General features: G+C 41.7%; 1 protein-coding gene across 1 annotated transcript in view; it reads right to left on the bottom strand.

The window, feature by feature from the left end:
* The window catches only part of LOC124796341 (titin), a 1,000,763-nt gene that overhangs the window by 7,953 nt on the left and 969,592 nt on the right, over positions 1–23,218 (bottom strand). The window contains exon 41 of the mRNA XM_047260476.1: positions 1,836–1,952. Within this exon, the coding sequence (XP_047116432.1) occupies positions 1,836–1,952 (117 nt within the window). The remainder of the gene's footprint in view (positions 1–1,835; positions 1,953–23,218) is intronic.

Genomic DNA, 23,218 nt, shown 5'->3' with positions numbered 1-23,218 from the left:
TAACATGTCAATTAGAGAAATTCATTTTCATATTGAGGGGCTTTCATCCCATATACCACCCACATACAGAACTGTAAGGAGAGAAAATAACACTGGTATATTGTGTACCCTGAGTCACTCACTGTTTGGCAGCTGGCACAGTACAGATGTAGTTGTGCATACTGTAGTGATAGAGCCACCTTGAGTATGAATGGCAGAAAAGTGTAGGATCTCAACAATACAATGGTATAGATAAGAAATTTCTCAGAGCAAGAAATGAGAAGTATATCAGAAAATGAGGATGGTTCAAATGGCTCTGAGCACTATGGGACTTAACATTTGAGATCATCAGTCCCCTAGAACTTAGAACTACTTAAACCTAACTAACCTAAGGACATCACACACATCCATGCCCAAGGCAGGATTCAAATCTGCGACCGTAGCGGTCACGCGGTTCCAGACTGAAGCGCCTAGAACCGCTCGGCCACACCGGCCGGCAAAATGAGGAAGTAGTTTCAATGCAAATATAGTTATGAGGTCATACGTCCAGTACGGAACTGTTAGCACATTTCAATAGTTTGCCACATTTACTCACAGGAAACTCCTGTGATGTTTGGGTCATGCAGAATGCAGGCAAAAGAGATAACATTTTTAAGAGGTATTGAAGGCGAAGTAGAATTGGAAATGAGGTCAGAAAAAAGGCAAATATGGTATCTCAAAACTTCTGGACAAGATAAGCACCTATGGTCCCTGATATCCCTCCCCTCCTTCCCACCGCACTCCACACTGCTGCTTCCACTCAACACAACACATTTGCATTCTGGCCACAGTGGCTGTAGAGAGCACTTATAGCTCAGTTTGTAACATCTTTTCATTGTGCCTCATTACAGCTCAACATGTTGTCTTTACAATGAGTGGCAATCTATCCTTTTTATAATGTTGTTCAAAAGTAACATGGTGCAGATATAGAGTCAGAGTGCTAAAAAATATTTTCTGAAAGGTTAATTGGAATGACACCACCAAGGAAGAATCAGAGAGAGATGGGCAGATACAGTGAAGGAGTTCACAGGGAAGAGGGGAGGAAAGTCACATGCACTTGAAAATGGACAGGAGTGGTACGGAGACAGACAATGATGGAGGTCCTTGATTCGCAGCTTGACCTATAAAGTTGGAAATGAGCAGAAATGTTTTGGTGTTGTTGTACTGGGGCATGGTAAGATCAAAGTTGTCGAAGAAATTATTTTCACCCAAAGTTCACCAAATACATACTTTTAGATATAAATGCAGTCATCAAATTGATGCAGTGATTAATAGGACATTCTGATATCTTTTTGTTTTTCTTGATTTCCCCCCCTTTCTTCCACTGTCTCACCATCCCTCCTACCTCTTTCTCCCTCCCCCACTGTCTCCCCCCCACCCCCCAACTATTTCCTTTTTCATTCCTTTCCTTTGCTTTTTGTTTTCTGACAGTTTATCGCTGTCCTATTTTTCTTTGTCTTCATTTCTTACCACCTTTTTGCCTTTCTTTTCACTGTCAAGCTCTCTGTAATTTTTAATTTACATTTATACTGCCCTGAATTTTATCTTTTCATGTTTTTATTCACTTAGTTACTTTCTGCTATTGTTCTTATTCATTGTTTCTTATTTTCACCCAGTTTATGTTGACTGCTTTTTCAAGCAGAGTTTGATGTTATTTGCTAATTCTATTATCATCTTTGGACTTACATGTGTACCAAACGTATTTTGCATTTCAACTAGAAATTAATGGTTTCCATCACTGGGTATGATATGTCTGAAAAAAAGTCTACATTTTACACTACACTGAACAATGTGAAAGAGTAATGTTCAGAACTTACCATTATCTGGAAGTCTGGGAGAACCTCTTTCAGATAAGATTGCTGTTCCCCATTCCAGAGGTTTGGGAGTGCCAGTGTGAAGTTGTCTATATGTTCCATATATATGAGATGGTGTACCTGGAATGCAGCAGAATATGACGAGGATGAGCCCAATGTTAAATCAGTTTAAAAGAGCAGTAACAATAAATTTTATTACATGGCAACAATCTACACCAACTTCTTAGAAACTGAGGACAACTGAAGAAAGAAAATAAGATTATGGGTCAATATCCCACTGCAAATGAGATCATTATACAAGGGACACTGGCTCAAATTGTACAGTGATGAGGAAGGGCAATGGCACGTCCTTTCCAAAGGAACAATTTCAATAGTTGCCTCATGTCATTTAGAGAAACCATGGAAAGCCTAAATTTGGGAGGTTGGATTTGTATTTTGGCCCTGCTCCCCCTGACTGTGAGGAAATTGTCTTTCTACACAATGTATTCAGATACTAAATAAATAGTCTAGAAAATCCTGTGCAGAAGGGATGAGGAACACCTTACTGCTGAATGAAGCTCAGTATTCTCAGAAGAGGAAAAATTCAAACTATAACAAAAAAAAAAAAGAAAAGTACATTTCAAGAATGAAAAATTCCAAGAAAATTTCATGAATGATAAGTGGAAAGTGTCATATATGCACTATCTGAGCACCGAATGAGCTTATTAATGCTTGTGTAAGCCAACAATAAATCTGATTCATTGGGCAGGTCAAAAATTAAGACCACAGAGAGAGTACAGACAATATTGTCAAAAATATCTCTCCGCTATAAGTCAGTAATAAAATCTGTGCATTTTATCAACAGGGTTCACAGAATACTTGAAGTTCCATATTTAACATATATATGATATGGTTCTAATAGAGGGAAACATTCCACGTAGGAAATATATATCTAAAAACAAAGATGATGTGACTTACCAAATGAAAGTGCTGGCAGGTCGACAGACACACAAACAAACGCAAACATACACACAAAATTCAAGCTTTCGCAACAAACTGTTGCCTCATCAGGAAAGAGGGAAGGAGAGGGAAAGACGAAAGGATGTGGGTTTTAAGGGAGAGGGTAAGGAGTCATTCCAGTCCCGGGAGCGGAAAGACTTACCTTAGGGGGAAAAAAGGACGGGTATACACTCGCACACACACATGTATCCATCCACACACACACAGATATATATATATATATATATATATATATATATATATATATATATATATAGAGAGAGAGAGAGAGAGAGAGAGAGAGAGAGAGAGAGACTTACCAGACAAAAGCGCTGGCAGGTCGATAGACACACCGACAAACACAAACATACACACAAAATTCCAGCTTTCGCAACAAACGGTTGCTTCATCAGGAAAGAGGGAAGGAGACGGAAAGACGAAAGGATGTGGGTTTCAAGGGAGAGGGTAAGGAGTCATTCCAATCCCCGGGAGTGGAAAGACTTACCTTAGGGGGAAAAAAGGACAAGTATACACTCGCGCGCGCGCACACACACACACACACACACACACACACACACACACACACACACACACACACACACATATCCATCCGCACATATGCAGACACAAGCAGACATTTGTAAAGGCAAAGAGTTTGGGCAGAGATATCAGTCAAGGCGGAAGTAAAGAGGCAAAGATGTTGTTGATAGACAGGTGAGGTATGAGTGGCGGCAACTTGAAATTAGCGGAGGTTGAGGCCTTGTGGATAACGAGAAGAGAGGATCATGAAGATGTCATCAATAAATGTGTACCAAACTTTGGGTTTGCAGGCCTGGGTAACCAAGAAGGCTTCCTCTAAGCCACCCATGAATAGGTTGGCGTACAAGGGGGCCATCCTGGTACCCATGGCTGTTCCCTTTAATTGTTGTTATGTCTGGCCTTCAAAAGTGAAGAAGTTGGGGGTCAGGATGAAGCTGGCTAAGGTAATGAGGAAAGAGGTTTTAGGTAGGGTGGCAGGTGATCGGCGTGAAAGGAAGTGCTCCATCGCAGCGAGGCCCTGGACGTGCGGAATATTTGTGTATAAGGAAGTGGCATCAATGGTTACAAGGATGGTTTCCGGGGGTAACAGACTGGGTAAGGATTCCAGGCGTTCGAGAAAGTGGTTGGTGTCTTTGATGAAGAATGGGAGACTGCATGTAATGGGTTGAAGGTGTTGATCTACGTAGGCAGAGATACGTTCCGTGGGGGCTTGGTAACCAGCTACAATGGGGCGGCCGGGATGATTGGGTTTGTGAATTTTATGAAGAAGGTAGAAGGTAGGGGTGCGGGGCGTCGGTGGGGTCAGGAGGTTGATGGAGTCAGGTGAAAGGTTTTGTAGGGGGCCTAAGGTTCTGAGGATTCCTTGAAGCTCCACCTGGACATCAGGAATGGGATTACCTTGGCAAACTTTGTATGTGGTGTTGTCTGAAAGCTGACGCAGTCCCTCAGCTACATACTCCCGACGATCAAGTACCACTGTCGTGGAACCCTTGTCCGCTGGAAGAATGACGATGGAACGTATATATAATAGAGGGAATTTTGTATGTATGTTTGTGTGTCTATCAACAAGCCAGCGCTTTCGTTTGGTAAGTTACATCATCTTTGTTTATATATATATATATAAATGTTGGGTTCAAATTAATGATATGAATATAATAGAGGGAAACATTCCACATGGGAAAAATATATCTAAAAACAAAGATGATGTGACTTACCAAACGAAAGCGCTGGCATGTCAATAGACACACAAACAAACACAAACATACACACAAAATTCAAGCTTTCGCAACCAACGGTTGCTTCATCAGGAAAGAGGGAAGGAGAGGGAAAGACGAAAGGATGTGGGTTTTAAAGGAGAGGGTAAGGAGTCATTCCAATCCCGGGGGCGGAAAGACTTACCTTAGGGGGAAAAAAGGACGGGTATACACTCGCACACACACACATATCCATCCGCACATACACAGACACAAGCAGACATTTGTAAAGGCAAAGAGTTTGGGCAGAGATGTCAGTCGAGGCAGAAGTACAGAGGCAAAGATGTTGTTGAATGACAGGTGAGGTATGATCGGCGGCAACTTGAAATTAGTGGAGGTTGAGGCCAGGTGGGTAACGAGAAGAGAGGATATATTGAAGGGCAAGTTCCCATCTCTGGAGTTCTGACAGGTTGGTGTTAGTGGGTAGTATCCAGATAACCCGGACGGTGTAACACTGTGCCAAGATGTGCTGGCCGTGCACCAAGGCAATATTTAGCCACAGGGTGATCCTCATTACCAACAAACACTGTCTGCCTGTGTCCATTCATGTGAATGGACAGTTTGTTGCTGGTCATTCACACATAGAAAGCTTCACAGTGTAGGCAGGTCAGTTGGTAAATCACGTGGGTGCTTTCACACGTGGCTCTGCCTTTGATCGTGTACACCTTCCGGGCTACAGGACTGGAGTAGGTGGTGGTGGGAGGGTGCATGGGACAGGTTTTACACCGGGGGCGGTTACAAGGGTAGTGTAGGAGCCAGAGGGTAGGAAAGGTGGTTTGGGGATTTCATAGGGAGGAACCAAGAGGTTTCGAAGGTTAGGTGGATGGCAGAAAGACACTCTTGGTGGAGTGGGGAGGATTTCATGAAGGATGGATCTCATTTCAGGGCAAGATTTGAGGAAGTCGTATCCCTGCTGGAGAGCCACATTCAGAGTCTGATCCAGTCCTGGAAAGTATCCTGTCACAAGTGAGGCACTTTTGGGGTTCTTCTCTGGGAGGTTCTGGGTTTGAGGGGATGGGGAAGTGGCTCTGGTAATTTGCTGCTGTACCAGTTCGGGAGGGTAGTTGCGGGATGCGAAAGCTGTTTTCAGGTTGTTGGTGTAATGGTTCAGGGATTCTGGACTGGAGCAGATTCGTTTGCCATAAAGACCTAGGCTGTAGGGAAGGGACCGTTTGATGTGGAATGGGTGGCAGCTGTCATAATGGAGGTACTGTTGCTTGTTGGTGGGTCTGATGTGGACGGACGTGTGAAGCTGGCCATTGGACAGATGGAGGTCAACGTCAAGGAAAGTGGCATGGGATTTGGAGTAGGACCAGGTGAATCTGATGTAACCAAAGGAGTTGAGGTTTGAGAGGAAATTTGGAGTTCTTCTTCACTGTGTGTCCAGATCATGAAGATGTCATCAATAAATCTGTACCAAACTTTGGGTTGGCAGGCCTGGGTAACCAAGAAGGCTTCCTCTAAGCGACCCATAAATAGGTTGGCGTACGAGGGGGCCATCCTGGTACCCATGGCTGTTCCCTTTAATTGTTGGTATGTCTGGCCTTCGAAAGTGAAGAAATGGTGAGTCAGGATGAAGCTGGCTAAGGTAATGAGGAAAGAGGTTTTAGGTAGGGTGGCAGGTGATCGGCGTGAAAGGAAGTGCTCCATTGCAGCGAGGCCCTGGACGTGTGAAATATTTGTGTATAAGGAAGTGGCATCAATGGTTACAAGGATGGTTTCTGCGGGTAACAAATTGGGTAAGGATTCCAGGCGTTCGAGAAAGTGGTTGGTGTCTTTGATGAAGGATGGGAGATTGCATGTAATGGGTTGAAGGTGTTAATCTACGTAGGCAGAGATACGTTCTGTGGGGGCTTGGTAACCAGCTACAATGGGGCGGCCAGGATGATTGGGTTTGAATTTTTTCACACCAGATCTCCAGTTGCTTTCTAGGTCACCTTTATCTCTCCCCATATATTTTTATTTTCATTTCAGTCTCATGTTACACTTTCCACCTTCTAATACCATGTCACCCTCAAAACACCCCCACAACGACCCCATTAAGTTTTATTTACATTCCCTCTGCAAACATGCCTTCGCCCTAGCCAGATTATGCTCCCATATTTTATTTACTCAGGCTTGTCTGACATTTGGTATTACCCCCAAAGGCCTCACACTTAAAGTTCCCATCTCTGGCTGTAACCCTTCTTTCCATCAGTCCCTATACCAGTTCCAAACCGAACAATCCATTGCCCTCACCCACCTAATCCTTCACCTACACATCAACTCAGCCAATGAACACACCCATCAACTCCTATCCTTAATAAAAGTTCTCAATCTTTCCTCTCCCACATCCACACCGACTGTTCAGAGCATCCCCCTACAGGCCAACCGGAAATTAGAACAGCATGCCACCCTCCACCTCAAAAAACTATCCAATCTCCTGGTTTCCCATCCCCGGAAAGGCAACTCACTCACCCTTCACAACCTTTCCAGCAAACCTCAACCTACTCTCATTGCACACAGACCCAGTCTCTCCCATCTACTCAATCTCCCACTTCCAGCTCCATTCCCCCCAAAACATCAAAATTCTAATCAATACAACCTGGAACCACAACACCCTAATTCAGTAGTTAACCTTTCCTCCAAACCTCTCTCCCAAGTATCTGGATACTTCCCACTAACACCAACCTGTCAGAACTCCAGAGATGGGAACTTGCCCTTCAGTATATTCTCTCTTCTCGTTATCCGCCAGGCCTCAACCTCCGCTAATTTCAAGTTGCCGCCACTCATACCTCACCTGTCTTTCAACAACATGTTTGCCTCTTTACTTCCGCCTTGACTGACATCTCTGCCCAAACTCTTTGCCTTTACAAATGTCTGCTTGTGTCTGTGTATGTGCGGATGGATATTTGTGTGTGTGCGAGTGTATACCTGTCCTTTTTTCCCCCTAAGATAAGTCTTTCCACTCCCGGGATTGGAATGACTCCTTACCCTCTCCTTTAAAATCCACATCCTTTTGTCTTTCCCTCCTCTTCCCTCTTTCCTGATGAAGCAACCGTTGGTTGCGAAAGCTTGAATTTTGTGTGTATGTTTGTGTTTGTTTGTGTGTCTATCGATATGCCAGCGCTTTCATTTGGTAAGTTACATCATCTTTGTACATGGGTGAAAGTGCATGAGGAAATAGGGGGGAACCAAATTATAAGTCACTTGTGTGGGAAAAATGTTCTTGAACTGGCCCAATGTGTGAGTCTAATTGCTTGCTTTCTTTCAGAAACATGATAGTAATAATTCTAGTACAACATACAAAACGTATCATGAGAAATAGCAGAAAATTCTGTCAATAAGGACTTAAAAAAGAAGCAATAAGCAATTAATAAAGGTTTTTACTATTTCATTGCAAAGATGTTACTCACTGTATGTTTCTACTTCACTCTAGATGTGTTACTTCTCTTCCAATGTTGTCTGCTAACATTTAACGTCTTTGGTGATAATACTCAGTGAATGTCAGAAGATGGCCTTGTAAGCCGAAAACCGGTTAGCAATAAAAATAATATTGCAGAACAAAAGCAAACTGGTGCTTTTCATTTGTTAACTAATAAAGTCTTCAAGAGGTTTTGTGTAGTGAGTCAAAACGTAAATTTGTGTATAACATTTTAATGTATATAGTAAACTACCAGAATTTTCCTTAAATGTTGTAATTTACTAATTTATGTATCGCTTATGTTCTGTTAAGCTCAACTGGAAAAAAAGTACTATCTTACTGGTTCATCAAGTGCTTATCAAAAATGTTACATTCACTCTAATTCCAGTGAGACAGTCTCATATGGGCCAAAAATCTTCTCATGAACCTGTAGAATAACCAGAAGAAACATGGGCACAATGACAATGCCAAAGGAAAAAAAACAACAGTAGTTGATTATCATCCATAGAAATACAGCAAAGAATATGTCCAACAGTTAAATGAAAAAAAAAAAATCTGAAAGAAACAATAGCAGAATCACATATGAATCATTGTAGCCAGAAAAATCTGAGGAACAAAAAATTAACACAGAAAACACTGTGGAAATATCAAAAAGAAAAGAAAGAGTGAAATAAAAAGGCAAAATAATTGCATCATGAGACAAAAAAGTCACAAGTGTGTGGAGAGCCAAAAGAATGGAATGAAACAATTCTAATTACATCTGATGTGATGAAAAAGATAGACAGACAAAGACATCCCATCAGCTAGGACCAACAATTGAAGAGAGGAGTGAAGTGATAATAGTTTTGTAGCCTTAAGTTTTCTTTCCTTGTTCATTAGGACACATGAAGTGTGTGAAATAAGTAATGAGACTGGTTTTTTTATCTATCAAAGCTTTCATTTTTTTTTCACACAACAATATTGTCCCCTGCAAAGTAGTTCCCTTTAGCAGCTGAACACTGGCAGAGTCATTTCCGGTCTTGGTAGCAGTGCTGAAAGGCTTCAAGTGATAGGCATTTAACACATCAGTCACATTTTTTTGAATGTTCTTAAAAGTCCCAAAATGACATTCTTTTAAGACTTTTTCAGTTTTGGGAAAAGAAATGAGTCAGAAGGACTCAGATCAGGTGAATAGGGGGTCTTTGGACAGCAGGAAAACTTTTTGAGATAAAAGTTCCATGATGGAAATGATTGTGTGACATGGGACGTAGTCATGACGTCGCATCCACTTGTCTGCAGTTTCCGGTCGCACTCTGTTCACCCTTTTCCTGATCCTTTCAAGGACATCTTTGTAAAACACTTGGTTGACTGCTTGTCCTGAAGGAACAGTCTCACAAGAGCTTCCACACATTTGATGTTTTCATTGGTTTTTGAAGTTGAAGGTCTCCCTGGGTGCGATTCATCTTCAGAATATGTACTCAGCCTTCCAAGAATGATTTGTGCCAGCAAAAAACTTGTGCTCTTGATAAGGACTGTACCCATAGGCCTGTTTCAACTTTTCAATGGTCATACTCACAGATCCCCAAAGTCAACACAAAACTTGATAGCATAATGTTGCCCTGATTCTGCTGTTTCATTTTTGTAACACACAACAAAAACACAACTTCACTGATGGTGATCTCAAAATCATGTGTTGGCTGTACACAGCTGAAAACTGGACTGAGCATCTGCAAGGGATGAACACACCGGTCTACACAAGCAGAACAACACAGCGTTGCCAGATCACTTGCAGTGCTGTCAGTCCCATTACTATTCTCAGACACCTCACGTAACAAATGATTTTATCTTGTGATGAAATAATTAAATCTACATGTACAAGAGAAATCAGGTTAATGTAAATGATAGCTTTCTTTTGTTTAGGGCATATGCAAATTTAAATTGATTAAATCATTGTTATACATAAGGCTCTGATTCCCAAGGTTGGCACAGTGGAAAGAAGCAGATGTGCCATGTTGCACATGATGTTGAGCACGTGTTATAGCATGGAGAATCCACGCCATTGTTAACTATTGGTACTACAGGCAAACTGCAGAGGTACAGTTCCTAGATGCACTGGTATGTGGTGTACGGCCAACAAAACAGATAAACTTTGTCCAGTACTTTCTCTCTGTATTCTTCCAGGAAACTGCCATATGTGGAGATAACACACACAGTATGAACTTGGTGATATCAACAAGAAATGTTCTGAGGACCAGCAAACACACACAGAAGTTTTATGTCACTATTTGTACCTCTCGAGGCTTACATTTACCAAACCCAGAAGGCTTTTTCATTGACAGTATCACTTTAATTAAAATATCATCCACAGAATGACGACCACCTACTACTTCCGGATGAATGCCTTCACAGAACATTTTAATACAGCTTTGATAGATGAGTGTGGACATTGAATAGAGATACTGTGATACAATACTACCAGGCCCAATGAAAGAGAGGGAGGGAGGGGGAGGTAAAATCCCTGAGGCCCAAGCCTCATGGGTGGCCCAAGTCTCTCAAGAGTTTGTATACCACGAGGTGCTCAGTTGCGATTATTAGACTCGAGGTGCTCAGTTGTTATTAAATAAATTTTGCATCACATAATAAATTAAAGACCGTTACTCCAACACCAAGACAACCAATGTAGTTTCACCTCAGTTCTTGCAGGCCAGTTGCATACAATTAATTCTATTTTGGGTCTAAACTTGAATGCACAAGATTTTCTTTAGAAATCAAACACTAAAACTGCCTTCTCATGGGAGCAAAACTGTGCTTTCTTTAAACATTGTTGTAAATCCTACCAAAACATTTCCCCAACAAAGCAGTGAAATATCATTATAATTTGGTAGGACTGCCAACAGCATTCAAAGATAAGGTACTTCTGATTCTGCCAAAAAGTGGTTTTACAGGAAATATACAGAAAATATTTTGCATTCAATGGTATAAACAAAATAAAATACACACTAAGAAAATAAATGACGCACTGCAAAGTAATTATCCAAACGGTGTGAAAACTGGTAGATGTAATTTAAATATACAGAGAGGTGATTACAGTTTCAGAAAAATTTGACGATTTATTTGAGCAAGCCAATAAAAGTCTTGGTCCACCTCTGGCCCTTATCAAGCAGTTATTTGGCTTCACATTGATTGATATAGTTGTTGGATATACTACTGAGAGATATCATGCCAAATTTTGTCCAACCGACACATTAGGTCATCGAAATCCTGAGCTGGTTGGAGCCCCCTGCCCACAATGCTCCAAATGTTCTCAACTGGAGAGAGATCTGACGACCCTGATGGCCAAGGTGGGATTTAGCAAGCATGAAGACAAGCATTAGAGTCTCTTGCTGTGTGCAGGTGGGCACTACATTGCTGAAATGTAAGCCCAGGATGGGTTGCCATGAAGAGCAACAAAGCAGGGTGTAGAAAATCATCAACGTACCACTATGCTGTAAGGTTACCACGCATGACAACCAAAGGTGTCCTGTTATGAAATGAAATGGCACCCCAGACCATCACTCCTAGTGGTTGGTCCATGTGGCAGGTGACAGATAATTTGGTATCCCACTGCCGTCAGGGGATTCACGTCTCTGTTGGTCATCAGGGCTCAATTCAAAGCCAGGCTCATCACACGTATTGTGTTCGAGTATAATGACTTTTCTGGAGACTAGAAAACTACTATGTAGGAATCAGCATGGGTTTCGAAAAAGCCGATCGCGTGAAACCCAGCTTGCGCTATTTGTCCACGAGACTCAGAGGGCCATAGACACGGGTTTCCAGGTAGATGCCGTGTTTCTTGACTTCCACAAGGCGTTCGATACAGTTGCCCACAGTTGTTTAATGAACAAAGTAAGAGCATATGGACTATCAGACCAATTGTGTGATTGGATTGAAGAGTTCCTAGATAACAGAATGTAGCATGTCATTCTCAATGTCAGGTGTGCTGCAGTGGAGTGTCATAGGACCGTTGCTATTCACAATATACATAAATGACCTTGTGGATAACATCAGAATTTCGCTCAAGCTTTTTGCGGATGATGCTGTGGTATATCGAGAGGTTGTAACAATGGAAAATTGTACTGAAATGCAGGAAGATCTGCAGCAAATTGACGTGTGGTGCAGGGAATGGCAATTGAATCTCAATGTAGACAAGTGTAATATGCTGCAAATACATAGGAAGAAAGATCCCTTATCATTTAGCTACAATATAGCAGGTCAGCAACTGGAAGCAGTTAATTCCATAAATTATCTGGGAGTAGGCATTAGGAGTGATTTAAAATGGAATGATCATATAAAGTTGATCATCGGTAAAGCAGATGCCAGACTGAGATTCATTGGAAGAATCCTAAAGAAATGCAATCCGAAAACAAAGGAAGTAGGTTACAGTACACTTGTTTGCCCACTGCTTGAATACTGCTCACCAGTGTGGGATCCATGCCAGATAGGGTTGATAGAAGGGATAGAGAAGATCCAACGGAGAGCAGCGCGCTTTGTTACAGGATCATTTAGTAATCGCGGAAGTGTTACGGAGATGATAGATAAACTCCAGTGGAAGACTCTACAGGAGAGATGCTCAGTAGCTTGGTACGGGCTTTTGTTTAAGTTTTGAGAACATACCTTCTCCGAGGAGCCAAGCAGTATATTGCTCCTCCCTACGTATATCTTGCGAAGAGACCATGAGGATAAAATCAGAGAGATTAGAGCCCACACAGAGGCATACCAACAATCCTCCTTTCCACGAATAATACGAGAGTGGAATAGAAGGGAGAACCGATAGAGGTACTCAAGGTACCCTCCACCACACACCATCAGGCGGCTTGCAGAGTATGGATGTAGATGTAGATGTAGAAGCCAGTTCCACTCCAGTCTGTGAGATTCCACAGCAAAGACATTTCTGGAGACCCTCCCCCAGACACTGGTGGGATACCAACCTATCTGGCTCCACCATACAGCATGACAGCCAAGAGTGATGGTCTGGGGTGCCATTTCATTTCATAGCAGGAGCCCTTTGGTCATTATCTGCAGCACCCTTACAGCTCAACAGTACTTTGACAATATTCTTGTTGCCCTTCATGGCAAGCCATCCTGGGTTTATATTTCAGAAAGATAATGTCCGCCTGCTCATGGTGAGAGTCTCTACTGCCTGCCTTCGTGCTTTCCAAACCCTAACTTTGGCCAGCAAGGTCACCAGATCTCTCATCAATTACGAACATCTGGAGCATTATGGGCACAACTCTTAGCCATCTCGGAATTTTGTCAATGTAATGTCCCAACTGGACAGAATTTGGCATTATACCCCTCAGAGGACATCCAACAACTCTGTCAATTAATGCCAAACTGAATAACTGCTTGCATAAGGGCCAGAGGTAGACCAGGGATTTATTGAACTGCTCAATTTATGAAGCTCTTTGTCTTGAATAAATCATCAAATTTTTCTGAGATTTTAATCATCTGTTTGTACATGTATATCACATCTACCAATTTCCATCCCATTTGGATAATTACTTCATAGTGCATCATTTTTTAGTCTTATAGTGCGTGTGTGTGTGTGTGTGTATAAGTGTGTGTGTGTGTGTGTGTGTGTGTGTGTGTGTTTGTGTGTGTGTGTGTGCCGTTGTCCAGGAAGAATTGTGAACATGAAGAAATGAAATGATATGAAAGAGGTACTTTGGCTACACTTACGCTCAGAAGTAAAGAGGTAACGTTATTCTTTTGTTCGTCCACTGAATAGCTAATGTAAATGGCAATCTTCATGTTACACGATGCGACATTATTTCTTGGTCAGTCAGCAAGTTCATTTTAGATCCAAGCAATGGAAATTTCTTCAGATCTTTAGTCACTATGATCCAGCTCTCGCAAAACCCATATGCAAGGTCAGAGACGGATAAGAACCTGGAAAGTGCTACAAGTGCTCTATCCGTCTACTGATAACAACGAATTCATTTCCAGTTGTACTCGTCATGTCAGGAGTGCCATCATGGAACAGAGAGAAAATGAGAAGTATTACCCAGTTGTTGTTGATGCAATGCCTGATTGAACATTCATCCTGCATTGTATTTACTTCAATATGGAAATTGATAAACAAGAAATAAATGATCAGCTTTGGAATTTGTAGAGTGTAATCAGAAAATAGTTATTGCTACTGCACATGTAATTTGATCCAACCTATGAAACACTCCGTTCCTATCAGTGTTATGCCGTGGACAAAGTTATGATAACAGAGGTAATATGAGAAAGTGTTATGAAGGAGTTCGGACACATTTTCTTCCATGGACTCATTTTGCAAAACTCTCTCGTGTGCCTGTCATAGCCTTATGTGGTGTACATGCACCTGAGAGTTGTCATGAAGCAAGTAGTTGTTTTTGGGGTAACTGAATTTCCTTACAACGTGTTTGATTGCAGTCCTCAATGATGGGAAATTTTGGAACAGAGTATTGGAAGTTCTTTATATTCCATGTCTGATACCCTTTTGAGTGCTCAGGTTGATGCTATAAGACCATTTGCAGCTCACTTGGATAAGACTGCCACTGCCATTGAAACTCTCAGTAAGTTAAATTGGTCAGCTGAAACATATTCCGTGTGTATGGGGTGTTTCATCATGACATCAATTTGGCTGGAGTAGTTGTTACCGGTTGATTACAGAATCCAATTAGTATGAGCTCAGAACACTGCAATTGACGAGCTTATTAAATAACTTAAAATATCTTCATGAAAATTGGGACACTATTCTCCCTGAACATAACTTGTTGCTATTGCAATTAATACTGATCCTGAATTCCAAGAGGTATGAATACAGAAGAGGAAGTCGTTTCATGATGAAACCAAGTATGAAGTGACAGACATAAAATCAGAAGATTTATTCAAGATTTTTTTATGTCATCACTGACAATGTGGCATCTAACTTGAAAAAAAATCATGTGAAACAGTGAAGATTACAGATGAAATATTTGGATTTGTATGGAAATCTTCAAAGATGACTGATGATCAGGTCACTTAAGTCATGCAAGTTATTTATCAGTGATGTCACAGGAAATTAAGAAGAAGAAATGAAATATTTGAAAACTATTCATACTTCAAACTTTGGATACATTGCTTTGGAATGATTAGACCCCTTGAATAAGATGCACAAGCTCAAAATTCCGAGCTTATTTCCTAATGTATGTGTAGCCTTGTGCACCTATTACGAGGGGGGGTTGAAAAGTTTCTAGTTTAACAAATAAAGAAAGACAGAAATTTCATAATACCAATTTATTTTTCAATATAATACCAGTATACACTATTACACTTGGGGGCACACTCGGATAACTTCTGCAAACAAAGCATTCACAGCATCAACCACTGCATCTTCATTGTCAAATCGTTGCCCTTTGATGTCTTTTTTTAGGTTTGGGAAAAGAAAAAAGTCTGATGCAGCCAAATCTGGAGAATATGGCAAATGACATAACAATTCAAACCTGCAGTCATGCAGGGGTTCCAGTGTTGTGAGGGCTTTGTGCGCCGGTGCATTGTCCTGATGCAAAAGAACTCCGCGTGCCAGTTTTCCGCATCTTTTTTTCTTTATCTCTTTTCTTAAATGGCACAGGAGCAACAGTGTGATGCATTGATAGTTACACCTTTTTGCAAGTAATCCACCAAAATTATCCCTTTCTGCATCCCAGAAGACCTTTCTGGCTGATTTTTGCACCCAGATATTTTTTGGAGTGGTGGATGAAGGATGTTTCCTTTGTTGTGACCGTTGTTTTGTCTCAGGATCAGAGTGGTGAACCCACGTTTCATCCATTGTCACATACCTTACAAAAAAGCCATCTTCATCCGCTTCAAACTGGCGGATGATTTCTTTGCAACACTGCATATGCTCCCATCCCTCATCTGCATTCAAGGCTTTCAGGACCCACAGAGATGAAACTTTCCGCATTCCCAAAATATCCACAACAATGTCATGAGCATGCCCATGGGACATTCCAAATGTGGTTTCTGTGTGCTGCAATGTTGTTTGACGATCCTGCAAAATCGCATCGTGAATTGCAGTCACTGTTTCATCAGTGGCGACAGTGACAGGCCTCCTGTTCCTTGGCACATCTTCCACACTCGTTTTTCCATGTTTGAAATTGGACACCCAGTTTTTCACTGTTGTATAAGACAGAACACTATCCTTAAATGTATTCCGCATGTCCTCTGCAATTTCCCTGGGCGTCATTCGCTTCAAATGAAGTTATTCAATCACAGCATGGTTCTTGATTCTCTCAATATTTGCCATTTTGCTTACACTATGGTATACAACACATCCTAGCAGCAAAACTAATGAAGCTGGAGACACAAAATTTTACTTGCATACCCACAAAGGGTCACCATAAAAGTAGTTGGTGTTGTTTGTGCAAGACATTACGGTAGCCATCTCGGACTAGAAACTTTTCAGCCATCCCTCGTACACTCTTCTACAGCTGTAGCTGAGGCAGAGATGTCATTCAACACTGTGGCTTGTGTTAAAAACTATCTCAGATCAACTATTCATTAACAACCTCTCATGGATTTGTGGACCTTGGCAGCTGAATATAATTTTGCAAGGTAACTAGACTTTGATGCTGCGTTGTAAACATTTTCTGAACGTAATGCACACAAAGTGTCATTGACAGTTTTATAGGCAAATAGCTTAGGTTATAGCATAACAATTGAAACAATCAATTATTGACAAATTAATTTAATTTGTTAGATAAAAAATGTACTCACCAAGCAGCGCAGAACACACACATAAAAGACGGTTGCAGTGACAAGCTTTCAGAGCCAGTGACTCCTCCTTCAATAAGAAGGGTTGAAGTAAGTCTCCCCTGACCTGCTGCCCTGGGTGACTTTCCTGAAATCTACCCCTTTTCCTACACCTCTCCAGTCCTTTTCCTTCACCCCTCTTCCTTCCCCCTCAATCCTTCTGCTTGAAGAAGGCTCCAAAAGATTGCCAATTACAACTGTTTTTTATGTGTGTGTCCTGCTGCCACTTGGTGAGTAGATTTTTTATCTATCCAATCAAATTAGGTTATAGTATGCTACCTGTTGCACAAGTCACTGTGGTTTACATGTGACTCCACTAATGTCTGTTTACTGAGATATGTGGGTATGCCAGGGAATCCACTCCAAATTTAGGAAAAGTAAATTGAACCAATAAAAAAAAATTAAATTAAATGGAAAATTTACAATAATTCAATACTAAGTAGCATATGAAGCCAAACTTGTAAGTTCATCAGTCACATCAGTTTTCTCTCTTGCCATGAAGGTCTTGGTTGAACATCCTAGCTGTAGCAGTCTTGGGTTCTTGATAACTGTCTTCAGCACTACTTTTCAAACTAATATTCATTACTTTTCTTCCACTCTCTTACCCCATGAAAGCATCATGGAGCTGGTATTCTTTCTCGATACACTCATATTTAACCTTTGCACACTCACTCATGGTTTATCTGACTGGTGTGTTCCATCAAAGACACAGTGAGAAACTGGAGACATGGTTTATGACTATTTTTCATTTTACTACATTCCAAATGATTTTGATTGTGATAGAACATTATACAGGGTGCACCACATAAAACCAGCCCATCATACACAATGTGCACGAACTAACCATTTCCTCTGATGTACTGACACAGCATGGAAGTTTGTTGTTGTGTAACGCACAGTCGAGAAAAAGGCTTCATTATGTGAAGCGAGGTTAGTGCGAGTGTGTGATAATGCTGTATTCATTACCTGAGCATGTTCCCATTGTTGAAGCATTCATTCACACTGGATCTTTTGTGAAAACAAAGAATTTGTTTCAGGAGAAATTTCTGTGCCAGCAGAAAGCACCATACAGGAATTGATTGAAAAATGGCAGCATACAAGATCGGTTCAAACTGCTCCCAGGAACAGACCACCACCTGTCTGCATATCTGAATTAAAGAAGCAGGTGCAGGGGATAATGACAAGAAGTCCTCATAAGTCAACCAGGAGACTGAATCAACACGTTCATGTGAGTAAGAGAAGTTCCAAGGGACTGAAGTTATAACCGTACCAGATAAGTATTGTGCAGGAACTGAAGGAGCCTAATCTGTAGAAGAGAGTGCATTTCTGTTCATGGCTGCTGACAAATGTTGCCAGTGGTGTCTTGGACCCATTAAGGCTTATAATGAGTGACGAGGCATGGTTCCACCTGCCTGGGTACATAAATTCCCAAAACAACAGGTACTGGTTGACAGAAAATCCAGGCGCGATCCACCAGGTGTTTTGGTATGCCATTTCTGCCACACTCAATATGCAGGCCATATTCTTTGAGATGACAGAGAACAGTGACATGTATTTGGGAATCCTGGAGAAGTTTTATTCAAACATGAGAGAAGTTGAGTATCAGTTGTGTTAGTTCATATGTTGACTTTACGGGTCTACATCTACATCTACATCTACATCTACATCTAAATCTACATACATACTCTGCAATCCACCATACGATGCATGGTGGAGGGTACCTTGAACCACAACTAGCATCTTCTCTCCCTGTTCCACTCCCAACAGAATGAGGGAAAAATGACTGCCTATAAGTCTCTGTACGAGCCCTAATCTCTCTTATCTTATCTTTGTGGTCTTTCTGCGAAATGTAAGTTGGCGGCAACAAAATTGTACTGCAGTCAGCCTCAAATGCTGGTTCTCTAAATTTCCTCAGTAGCGATTCACGAAAAGAACGCCTCCTTTCCTCTAGAGACTCCCACCCGAGTTCCTGAAGCATTTCCATAACACTCATTGTAGTAACCAAAACCAACTGCAGGAACGCCTTGGGCTGCAGATCGGAGCCACCAGGCAGGGAAGCCGCCGGCGGTGGAGCACGCACCACCGGGTAAACACAGGACAAGTAGGACGACAGACCGACAACTGACAACAACCGACTATGACCAACACAACAAGAAAGAGATAAACAACGGAGGCTTGTGGAAACCACAACACCAAACACCAACAGTAAATCCACTCAGAACCAGAGCCAGGCAAATGTCAACAACGAGCAATGACCAGAACGCAGTACCGCCGAGATAGAAACGAAATCCAGAGCGAGTACCAGATTGACTGGACTAGGGCAGAGCGGGTCCCTATATATGAAACTGGAGGGAGCGGCTATTGGCCACTGTCTGCACGTGGTGTAGCGGTGGTGCCCTCGCTGCACGGAATAGCCGCTGCGGAGGCGGAGCCCTCTATGGGCTGACCACGTCCATTTGTTCTGGCGCGTGTTCGACTTCCTCAGCGGAAGGTACTGGACTCGCGTGATGATCAAACCTACCAGTAACAAATCTAGCAGCCTGCCTTTGAATTGTTTCTATGTCCTCCCTCAATCCGTACTCAAGAATAGGTCATATTAGTGTTTTATACGTGGTCTCCTTTACAGATGAACCACACCTTGCCAAAATTCTACCAATGAACCGAAGATGACTATCTGCCTTCCTCACAACTGCCATTACATGCTTGTCCCACTTCATATCGCTCTGCAATGTTATGCCCAAATATTTAATCGACATGACTGTGTCAAGTGCTACACTACTAATGGAGTATTCAAACATTATGCGATTCTTTTTCCTATTCATCTCCATTAATTTACATTTATCTATATTTAGAGTTAGCTGCCATTCTTTACACCAATCACAAATACTGTCCAAGTCATCTTGTATCCTCCTACAGTCACTCAACGACGACACCTTCCCGTATACCACAGCATCATCAGCAAACAGCCGCACATTGCTATCGACCCTATCCAAAAGATCATTTATGTAGATAGAAAACAACCGCGGACCTACCACACTTCCCTGGGGCATTCCAGATGATACCCTCACCTCCGAGCCACTCACATACTTGGGAACCAATCCCATATGCTCGTACCTTAGTTAGGAGTCTGCAGTGGAGCATCGAGTCAAACGCTTTCTGGAAGTCAAGGAATATGGCATCCGCCTGATATCCTTCATCCTTGGTTTGCAAGATATCATGTGAAAAAAGGGCGAGTTGCGTTTCGCAGGAGCGATGCTTTCTAAAGCTGTGCTGATGCATGGACACCAACTTCTCTGTCTCAAGGAAATTCATTATATTCGAACTGAGAATATGTTTGAGAATCCTGCAACAAACCGATGTTAAGGATATTGGTCTGTAATTTTGAGGATCTGTCCTTCTACCCTTCTCATATACAGGCGTCACCTGCGCTTTTTTCCAGTTGCTTGGGACTCTGCGTTGGGCAAGAGAATCGCGATAAATGCAAGCTAAGTAAGGAGCCAATGCAGTAGAGTACTCTCTGTAAAACCGAATTGGAATCCCATCAGCACCTGGCGATTTATTTATTTTCAACCCATTCAGCTGCTTCACAACCCCAGGAATGTCTATCACTATGTCCTCCATACGGGAATCTGTACGAGACTCAAACAGCAGTATGTTTGTTTATTTATTGTTCCGTAGGACCAAATTAAGGAGAAGTATCCATGATCATGGAACAAGTCAATACATGAAATTATAACACGATTGTAGAAACAAATAAAATGAAATATAAGAAACATTGAGGTGACAAGTCGTAAGTTTAAGTAAAGAAAATCAACAATGTAACAGTGGAATTTGCTTAATTTTTTAGCTCTTCCAGGAGCTCCTCAACAGAATAGAAGGAGTGAGCCATGAGGAAACTCTTCAGTTTAGACTTAAAAGAGTTTGGGCTACTGCTAAGATTTTTGAGTTCTTGTGGCAGCTTATTGAAAATGGATGCAGCAGAATACTGCACTCCTTTCTGCACAAGAGCCAAGGAAGTTCATTCCACATGCAGATTTGATTTCTGCCTAGTAGTAACTGAGTGAAAGCTGCTAACTCTTGGGAATAAGCTAATATTGCTAACAACAAACGTCATTAAAAAAAATATATACTGTGAGGGCAATGTCAGAATTCCCAGACTATTGAATAAGGGTCGACAAGAGGGCCTCGAACTTACAACACATATAGCTCGAACAGCCCGTTTTTGAGCCAAAAATAGCATTAGCTTATTTGTTATTTCTTCACTGCCTAATTATAACATGTTTATCTATACTGCTCATAGTGGTCAACAAATCGTGCATAATTGGTGAGCAGCCTGTGCTCAAGGCCGGTTTTTCGTGCACCACGTTACATTATTTCACTGTGATCAGCCACATAATGCTGCAGTTGGCTACATGAGATGTTTTGCAGAAACACAAAAATTACAAGTGTGTGAGAATTCTGTTACGAATAAAATCTCTGTACTCCAAGGGGGAGGCAAGTGCCTCCTCTTGGCACCTTCCATCTTCAGTCACCTACAGTATGCTACTAATTTTCAGTTTTTCATAAGAACCATATATCAAGCACAATGATTGGTGAACGAGTAAAAATGAACGGTTCCCAAAAAAGAGTGATCACCAGTGAACTAGTTCCCTAGGATGAACGACTTTGCCCGTCTCAAGGCAGAACCACCAGTACAAGAGGAGGCAGGGGTGTGGTCATTAGGGGAGCAGTAGCAGCAGAATGTGTCAGTCTTCTTCAGCTTTGAATTTGGATTAGTCACTGGATGTCACCTGAGTAACAAATTCATAACAGACATTTCTACCCTTCTAAAGCTGCCAAGCTGACTGTCGGTGATGAGACTGAAGTGGAAACTCGAAGTAACAACAACAGATAAACTGAGAGCAGCCATACCTCACCTACTGACGGACAGGGACTGTTGAGCTTTTTGAGGGGTGGTTGTAAAAAATCATAATAGATTCAGTAGAAGGTATCACTCTTGAGTTCAGCATTGGTACCAGCAGTCCAGCTGGTGCAATGACTGTGTGCAAGGAGTCAAAAAGAATGGGAGACAGTGGCTGGGCAGGTCCTCGTAAGCCACTAATTTGTGTATTCAGTGCTAAGCAAAGCATGAGGTGGCGTAAAGAGAGATGCCATTGGACAGCAGAGGACTGGAGATGATTTGGAATGATTGATGTGAGGGTTTGCCAAATGCCTACAGATTTTACCTGCCATCATGTGTCGTGTCAGTAGTGAAGAACAGAGGAGATGACGTAACAGTATGGTTGTATTTTTTGTGGTTAGTGTGTGGTCTCTTATTGCACTTAAATGAACACTAAACATGAAAGGGTGTGAACACATTTTACAGTATCATGTACGGTGTAAAGCCCAGGAACAATTCTGACAATGAGTGCTTCCATCAGCATGACAATGCACCCTGTCACAAAGTGGTGTCTGTGACACAATGGTTTGTGGACAGTTAACATTCCTGAAATGAACTGGCCTGGCCATTGTCCCATCACGAACCCAATGGAATGCTTTTGGGATGAGTCAGAATGTTGTCTTCACTCCCGATCCCAGCATCTAACATCACTAGCTTCTCCAGTTTTGGCCCTTGAGGAAGAATGGGCTTCCATCCCTTCACAGATATTCAGATACCTCATTGAAAGTGTCCCTGGCTGAGGTCAAGCTACCATAAAGACAAAGACTGCACACACATCTCACATTAATGTTCCCTAATAGGTGTCTGTGTACTTTTGATCAGGCAGTGTATTTATAAACTATTATAATTTACTAGATAATTCTATATATGTATAAACAGGAGCACACACTGCTGAAGCAGGCAGTTCAACTCTGCGTTTGCCTCACATGCGCCTAATAAGCACACTTTCAGTGTTCTTATCGATGACACTGCCATTGTAACTTTTAGTGGATTCTGGATTGTGTGTGGCAATGCTCCCTCTTGATCTTGTGTGTATTGCCTATTACCTGTCTTTCCCTATAGTATTTAACAGTTTTTCTGGGGATCCCAAACATTTTCCACCATTTTACATTGTTAATCACTTTTCCTGGGTTGACAAATCACATGACAATTTCTCAATTTTTCTTAAAGCTAGCTTCCTGTGAAATACCAGAGCTGTGCTCTTTTACAACTTGACCGCTCCTAAACCCAAAATGATTTCCCACTAACAGATTTTTATTTTTATTTTCCTGTCTTGTATATTATTCTTGTCAGCCTCTTAGACACAAGCATTCTTAAGCTTCTTCTGCAATAGTTTTTGCATGTGTCTACCCTTACTGTCTTTGGGATTGTGTATATGATACACTTCCAAAACTCCAATGGTATATTCCAGTGTTATAGATTCTGCTCACCAACATGAATGATTGTTTTGTTGCTACTTCCTCAATGATTTTAGAAATACCACATAATATTTTCT

This window comes from Schistocerca piceifrons, chromosome 4 (assembly GCF_021461385.2).
Source record: "Schistocerca piceifrons isolate TAMUIC-IGC-003096 chromosome 4, iqSchPice1.1, whole genome shotgun sequence".
NCBI classification, from domain to species: Eukaryota; Metazoa; Arthropoda; class Insecta; order Orthoptera; family Acrididae; genus Schistocerca; species Schistocerca piceifrons.
Note: the sequence above shows the minus strand (reverse complement) of the source record. Positions and strands in the feature narration are given on the sequence as shown.